At 33.1% G+C, this 7723-nt stretch overlaps 1 protein-coding gene and 1 pseudogene across 3 annotated transcripts; one reads left to right on the top strand and one right to left on the bottom strand.

Moving 5' to 3' along the window:
- The first annotated feature begins 958 nt into the window (after positions 1 to 958).
- LOC104103488 (kinesin-like protein KIN-14U) lies at positions 959 to 4998 on the top strand. Of its 3 annotated transcripts, XR_011409516.1 has the most exons (11): positions 959 to 1811; positions 1892 to 1975; positions 2086 to 2247; positions 2339 to 2445; positions 2530 to 2711; positions 2821 to 2985; positions 3071 to 3289; positions 3492 to 3529; positions 3746 to 3873; positions 3960 to 4868; positions 4902 to 4998. XR_011409516.1 is itself a non-coding variant. In XM_009611400.4 (10 exons), exons 1-10 carry the CDS (start codon positions 1610 to 1612, stop codon positions 4569 to 4571), a joined length of 1899 nt encoding a protein of 632 aa, XP_009609695.1. In that variant the 5' UTR covers positions 959 to 1609; the 3' UTR covers positions 4572 to 4905. The 3 variants fall into 3 exon arrangements, 2 of the variants coding, with proteins under 2 accessions (XP_009609695.1, XP_018628754.1); XM_009611400.4 differs by having other exon boundaries at positions 3960 to 4905; XM_018773238.3 differs by lacking the exons at positions 959 to 1811; positions 1892 to 1975 and having other exon boundaries at positions 2108 to 2247; positions 2373 to 2445; positions 3960 to 4905.
- Positions 4999 to 5680: 682 nt separating this feature from the next.
- Positions 5681 to 7332, bottom strand: LOC104103494 (protein BUD31 homolog 1-like; annotated as a pseudogene).
- Between the last annotated feature and the right edge of the window lie 391 nt (positions 7333 to 7723).

Here is a 7723-nt window from a genome sequence, read left to right on the forward strand (position 1 = left end):
GACTGTCTATTATTAATGGAGAGTTATAAAACCTTATTATTCAATATTGTCCTTAAACATAACTCAGATAAAAGTAAGAATCAATTGCTTAAGGCTGACATCTAACATAATGCTTAGGAGATCCTTATACTTAGAGCTTCCAAAATGGTTTAACCTACCCAACACAGTCTAGCCTTCACGGGTTATGAAATTCAACGGGAAAGGATGGGCCATCCCTTTACTATTATAGTAGGTAAAATTTTAATGATTTATTTTTCTTGTAGGTTAAGTGTAAGTAATTTAATATAAAAGGTACGTATATACTTTACAATTACCGTGGATAAAGTTTCGTAACCATACGAGATTAATCTATTTTTTACCAAGTACATTTGTCAAGTTGCTTGAAAAATCCATTTAAATCTACTAAATAGCAATAACTTATGTATTTCCTTATTAAAAAAAGAATGACATAGTATTTTGAAGAAATAAATATTACTAGTAACACGAGAAAAAAAGGTCTACTCAAGAGATTCAATAGAAAGACATGTAAATTCTTGAAGTCTCAATACCATCTACTAGCAGTTAAATTTTGGTCAAATTTTATTTTTATCTCTTTGAGGAGAAAATTTTGGGAAATGGGTTCCTAATCTTTCTTAAACTATTTATCTTTTCCTAATTTTGGGGTAGTAGTGGAGTTCCAATATTTGTAGGTGGAGAACACTTCACCACTTTGGTTTTGTCAAAAGTTCCATAATTCAAGTTAGGATAATGTTGACATAGTTGACGACATATAAAAATGTAAAAATAGAAATATACAATAGACCGCTCCTCTCTCTCTGTAGTCTGTTCTTAAGGTTATTATCTCACATCTCATATATTTATAATTTGTATAGGAAGTAAGGAACCTCTTGTAAAGATTTCTCCCCCCCCGCCCCCCCGGGCAAAGATCTAGAAGTTAATACTATATTGTCATATTAACCGTCCAACTGTCCGAAAAGCTTTTTTCTACCTTTATCAGGGGTCTCATGGAGTGATCAATCATTGAAATAAAATGAAAACAGAAAATAAAATAATTAAAAAGAAAACATTTGACAACCCATTGATCAAGGAAGAAAAAAACACTTTTAATAGAAAAACTAAAAATCTTTACTCTTCATGCTATTTTGCACATAATTATGTCAACCTTTTAAGGATATAGAGAGAGAGCCAGATTAGTATTATTCTTGGACTTGTTTCCTTTAATGGTTTCAACTTCAAGGATGTCAGGCCCCATTTTCTTGTTTTTTTCCTGCATTTTTTCTTGGATTCCTTATTTTTTTATTTAACAGATGTAGCTTCAATCTTACTTCTTTGTATATTTTACTATAAATAGGATCTGAATCATATTAGGGTAATATTTTATTGTCAAAGGGGGTTCTTTGGTTGGTTGATCTAGCAGCTTCTTTTTGTGGGCCTGCTCAGTTTCTGCTGTAGTGTCATTTGAGCAAGAATTGAAGGATTTTGATTACTTGGGGTTCTTTTAATTCCAAAGATTTGGCCTTTTTCTTGAGAAAGATTGGATTTTTATCTCAAATTTGTGAATTTCTTGGAAAAGGGCCATTCTTTTATGTCTACTTTTGAGGCTTGAGCAATGTTTGTTTCAACTGAAGAAGAACATATCTCATTGCCTTTGGCAAATGGGAAAGTATTGGAGAATTCATCTCCAATAGGATCAAATCCAGATTCCAATGAAGATGAGGTTTCTCAAGAGATTCCTTCAAATTTCATGGATGTCAATGTGGTTCAAGAGGATGAAAAGTTTCAGCTTGAGCAGAGGATTTTGAATTTAGAAGGTGGCTTTTTTGGGGATTTATTTGTAGTTTGATTTAGTTTTTAAGAATTTCTTGATCTGAACTTTCTTTATGTGTTGCAGGAGAAATTGGGAGTTTGAGGAATAAAGAGAGATCTCTGGATGAGAGAAGAAGAGAAGCATTGAATAAGATACTAGACATTAAAGGTGATTTTTAGTTTCGATGTTTACCTTATTTAAGATCTTCTAAATTGAGCTCACTGTTTCCTTCTTCATTTATGTATTTTGAATCATGACATTGATATTTCCAAGTATAGGTTGCATTCGGGTGTTTTCCCGGGTTAGACCATTTTTACCAACAGATAAACGGAGAACTCATCAACCGATTTCAGTTGAATCAGAGAAGATCGTGGTAAGATCTGGTGGAAGCAGGAAAGAATTTGAGTTTGACAAGGTTTTCACTCAGGAAGCAATCCAAGGTTAGTAACAGATTCATGTGCTAAAATTTGACTCTTCTTATTTCCAAAGAAATTTCAGTAAAGGCATTTGTTATGCTTGAACATTCTGTAGAAGATGTTTTTGCTGAGGTTGAGCCAATTCTCAGATCTGCAATCGATGGGCACAATGTATGTATATTAGCTTATGGACAAACGGGAACTGGCAAGACATATACTATGGTTGGTTTTCCTATTGTATGATTCACATTATCATGAAGAATGTTTATGGAGAATGAATTAGGTGCTTTTATTTGTGTTCTTTAGGAGGGAACGACTGAGTCTCCAGGGATCATTCCTCGTGTTCTTCAGGAGCTTTTTCACCTTTCCTCTTTAGATAGCTCGACTTCATTTACTTTTTCGATTAGCATGCTCGAAGTCTATTTGGGCAGCCTAAGGGATTTGCTTGCTCCAAGACCTTCCAGTCGGACATACACAGCGTCGAGATGGTAATTTCCAATATCTTGTCCTCACCATATAATATATATAATAAAAAGAGGATGTAATTTGATGACCCGCTAAGAATTGCCTTGTATAGTTTGGCTAACTCTACTACAGTAATCTAAATATTCAAACAGATTCAAAAGGATCAGTTGAAATCGATGGTCTAACTGAGGTGGAAATCTCTAATTTTACTAAAGCAACTTGGTGGTATAATAAGGGGAGACGAGTTAGATCCACATCATGGACAAATGTAAATGAAACATCCAGCAGATCACATTGGTAGGTTTTTAAAAGCCTTTCCCATCTTCATTTGGATTACTTTGGTTTTGGCAATTCAGTAACCTGTTTACTTATTTGTATTTAGTTTGACGAGGATCAGTATATATCGTTATGGGGATGCTTTGGGAGGTAAAGCAGAAGTAAGCAAACTGTGGATGGTTGACCTTGGAGGAAGTGAGCGCCTACTTAAAACGGGAGCCATTGGACAAACCCTTGACGAGGGGAGGGCAATAAATCTCTCTCTTTCTGCACTAGGTGATGTTATCGCAGCTCTTAGAAGAAAGAGAGGCCATGTTCCTTATAGGTTGGTGAATATTTACGAGCTTCTGACTTATAAAAAAGAATTCTTGTTTTCGTTTCTGCATTAGAATAATAGTTTCTCAATGTTCTTCTTGCTTGAGTTAGACTGTATTCTACTATTACATACAGCCCAAAGCTTGAGGAGGTTTGAGTTGAAATATTTGGTAGTGTGATTTAACTAATGAAGTTACCAATTTTGGTTGCAGAAATAGCAAATTGACACAAGTTCTCAAGGATTCTCTTGGTAAATACTCCGATTTCCTGAAGCAACAATTTCCATAGACATGCATGTCAGAACTTTTACATTTTTCACATTTTGGAAAATGATAACTCAGTCGTGTTAAGGAATGTTGAAATTTGACATCGTAGCAGTTGATATAAAAATCTCTTGTTCATCTTCATTCTTAGACGTCTAAATGTGGAATGTTCATGCCTTATTTCTTTGAACCTACTGCTTTAGGTGATAGATCAAAAGTTTTGATGCTAGTCCATGTTAGCCCGTATGAAGAGGATGTTGGAGAGACGACATGTTCCTTTACCTTTGCGAAGAGAGCAAGAGCAGCGGAATGCAACAGAGAACTCTCACAAGTAATCATCTCTGGTTTTCTTTAATAGTTTCTATTGTTTCTGATGACCTTGTCGCTTATCCTTATTTATTGTTTGCATCCATTCAGGAATCAAAGAAGCTAAGAGAAAAGAGAATTTCTGAGCTTGAGGAGCAAATGAAGGAAGCTGAAGAAGGATGTCAAGAAATTAGGACTCAAATACAGAAGGCTGAGTTTTTATTGAATGAGAACAAAAGACTTTTCATGAAGAAATATCAGCCGCTTGAAGATGAAGAAACCTTTCCTATAACCCCAAAGGAAAACGTTGCTGAAATCATCACAGTAACTCCAAGAAATTCTGAGAAAGGAGTAAAAACAAAGGTCACTAGCTCAGTGCCTCGATTCATGAGTGCCACAGTTGCCAGTCGACAAAGGGAGACTACGGCAGAAAGGGAAATTCGTAGCAGACCAAAGAGTTTGAGATCATGGGCTAGGAGCTCTACCCAATTGTCTGGTTCACAATCAAACAGCTTTTCAGATCGTCGTTTCAAAGCACAGCTACGAACTTCAAATAAAAGATCACGATATAGTGAGACTAATACCATTGCAGGGGATATTAAGTGTGAAGATTCAGATATTAAGCCATCTGTGTTACCACAAAGCAAGACTATCGCTTCCTCGGATCCAAAGCCTAGAGGAACAGTACCTCACCACAGAAGAAGGATGTCTGATCTGCTCTAACTATTACAAGAGCTGATCTTCTAGTCCTTAGCAGGTGCTTTAACTTTTTTCGCTTTTTAGTGTTTCGGCTTTTGTTTGTTGTTGCTGCTACTGCTATTTTCTCTTTTCTTTTTGGTCTGGAAGTGCTTCAAGATTACGAGAGAAATTCATTCAGGGTTTTTTGTGTTATAGATGTGATTTTTCTTGGGGTTGGAATAATTTTATAATTTGTTAGCACTATATAGTATATACTCTGCAAAAAAGAGTGGTTTCCTTAGGAGTGTGAGTTTACTGCAAATGTCATCTTGTTGAGACATTGTGAAGAAAGTGCATGAAAAAAGATTTTTTCAGTTCATATTGTACAATTGTTACTGCAGTTCAGAATGTATTACCATATGTGTTGAATTTTAGAAATGAATCATTGAAATTTGAAGGCATTATACATCAACTATTAGTCCACTACCACTTGAAACTTCAACTCTCATGTTTAGAAGGCATTATATTCGTTCCAAATCTCTTTAAATGCTTAGGTGAGTTTGTTTTAGAGTTTGCAGAACTCAGTATTTTAGTTTCTGAGAAAGTAGTATTTTCTTGTGCTAAGTGAACCTATTTCCTTTAATTGTTTCCCTATAATCCTAATTTCTTATGGTTCATTATTTAGACAAAATTAATGATCTACGTTTTTACGTACCTCACGTGATATTTGAATTATTAAGTGATTATAAAATAATTAATTTGACATTAGTCACTATTTTTGGAGAAATATTCAACTATTGGTAGACAAGTGTTTTCTAATCCTCACTAATAGATGCATGTGTTTGCATATAATTTTTTTTACTTAATTATGATTAATATATACTAGTATCCGTACTCGCGCGTAGAATAATAATTATATTTTTTCATAAAAAAATATATCTTGAAAAATACGATAGATACAAAGGAGCATGAAAACGCTATTATTTTTGAAACATGTATATGTAATATTCGTACAATGAAGTCATAAGAAAACTCAATAAAGAAACATTCAGTTATTTCCTGAAGCCCAATAATATTTTTTAAATAAAGCAAGCAATGTATACCAGCTAGAGTGCCACGAACAAATGCTTCTAATACCCTAAAAATTTAGAAAAATGACAAAGCCATAGTCTTTCGAGATAGTAAAATCAGACCTCATAACATATAGTTACAGGAAAACAATTATTTCCCACTTGCACAACCTTGACATCCACAATGTACACACTCTATTACAACAACTTCTCTAAGGTGCTTGGGGACACGACATGCATAAGTAGTTGCAAGGTTGTGATCCCGAGGTTGTTTGCAGTGCAAGCAACAGAGATGCTCATGATATCCAAGCTGCATGTCAAAACACAGGAAATAGGAGAATTAAATATAAGAAACAGACATATTTTGTAAGTTGTGGAGGATGTTGGCTTCAAATACTCAACCTTTCAATCAGGTTGCGATCTGCATAATCTTGTTCCAAACAAAACTCATATAGCTGTTTAGATATTTCATTCCTTCCATAGTAAAGATCATAAACATATTTGCTCCTCTGATGTGCAATCGTGAATATGGGTCAGAATGCTTCACACTTTCTTTTGAGATTTTTACATGCTTGCTCCTTTTTTAAAAACTATTCTCATAAATAATAGTAATCTTTATTTATTTCAAAATTAGCATATTGTTTTACTTCTTTAGCACTTTCACATTGGTAACTCATTAACTAAGGGACCCTCTACGTCAATACACTTTTATTACATTTCCTTTTTCCTCTCTCTTCCATAATTTTTTCTTCTCTTCCATAAATAACACTTACCCAAATATATCAAAGATTCTGAAAAAAAAATATCTAAAAAATAATCCCCTCTTTAACGAGGTTGCAAAATGGGAATTTTAGTATTTTTTTTCTTTAAGTTTTAAAATTTTTGTTGTAGAATTTTATTTTTACTCATAATATACCTTTATTATATTTCAAGGATATTATATTGTGATAATTTATAATATAAATATTCCATCAATATGTCATGTATATTATATGTATTTTATACCACACACACATATACACACACACACACACACATCATAATATGTAAATAAACAAAATATACCATAAATATTCTTTATAGATGTGTATTATATTATACTTTATATATACCGCTATTATATAATTTATCACATATACCATTTAAATAGAAAATATATAACACCACCAATCAAAGTTGTAACATATTAAAATAATATTTTATTTTCCAAATTTAAACTCCAAAGAAGGAAACGTAAAAAAGAATTTTGCATATACAAAAAGAAAATAAGAAAGAAAGACATTAGAAAAGGGAAGACAAAAAAAAATTGAAAGGATTGTATCAGTTATGGAAAATAAAAAATTTGAGCGAAAAAATAGGAATAGTTTCCTATGGGGTTGATTCTTGTCCAGCAGAATTTTAGGATCATTTTTTTGAAAGCTATTAGGATATGTAAATATTTAGGTGCCGTGGATGATAATAACTTATGTTGCTATAATTTTGCAAAATTTCTTTAAATATTGCCTAGTTATGTTTTTTACTCCTTTCTTTTACCATCATTAGAGTCATTGCCAGCTTTTAAAACCCAAAAGATAGAAGTTAAGGTCTGGAAATTCCAATCAACAAAGTAAGACAAAAAATATTACTCAATTCCACCTCGCATCAAATTACTAACCTTCTCTCGTTCATGCATCTAACTCATGTAGGCTCAATCAACTACCAACCCTCATGGTATTTATATGATTTGTCTTGACCCTAAGTAATTTTCAGCTGCAAATAAAAAAATAGACTTATTTCATGTGCAAGAAAAGATGAAGAGAGTAGTAATAGCCCCCATACCCACTACATGCACATAAATATAATTTTATAGGTAAGTTAAGTTTTATAGTCAGTAAGCAGCATCAAGAAGATGCTATATCTTACAAAAGTTAGTGCGCAATCATTTTCCGTAAGAGTGCAGGATAGTCAATGAATTCCATTGCATTAATAGGATTATTTATCTGATTTCTATTATAATTGTAGTACATATTCTATAAGCATCTGAATGTTTTCAGTAAGGATAGAGTTTTATCCTGAAATATCTATGGTTCCTTTTAATCCAGTCTGCCTTATAATTATACAAAGGAGTGATATTGGTAAGCTTTCTCT

The sequence above is a fragment of the Nicotiana tomentosiformis genome, chromosome 1 (genome assembly GCF_000390325.3).
Source record: "Nicotiana tomentosiformis chromosome 1, ASM39032v3, whole genome shotgun sequence".
NCBI lineage: Eukaryota > Viridiplantae > Streptophyta > Magnoliopsida > Solanales > Solanaceae > Nicotiana > Nicotiana tomentosiformis.

Coding starts and splice junctions, on each gene's coding strand:
- LOC104103488 (XM_009611400.4), top strand. CDS start 1,610: ATGTTTGTTTCAACTGAAGAAGAACATATCTCATTGCCTTTGGCAAAT. Junction 2,248..2,338: donor CACTCAGGAAGCAATCCAAG/GTTAGTAACAGA, acceptor AACATTCTGTAG/AAGATGTTTTTGCTGAGGTT. Junction 2,712..2,820: donor ACATACACAGCGTCGAGATG/GTAATTTCCAAT, acceptor ACTCTACTACAG/TAATCTAAATATTCAAACAG.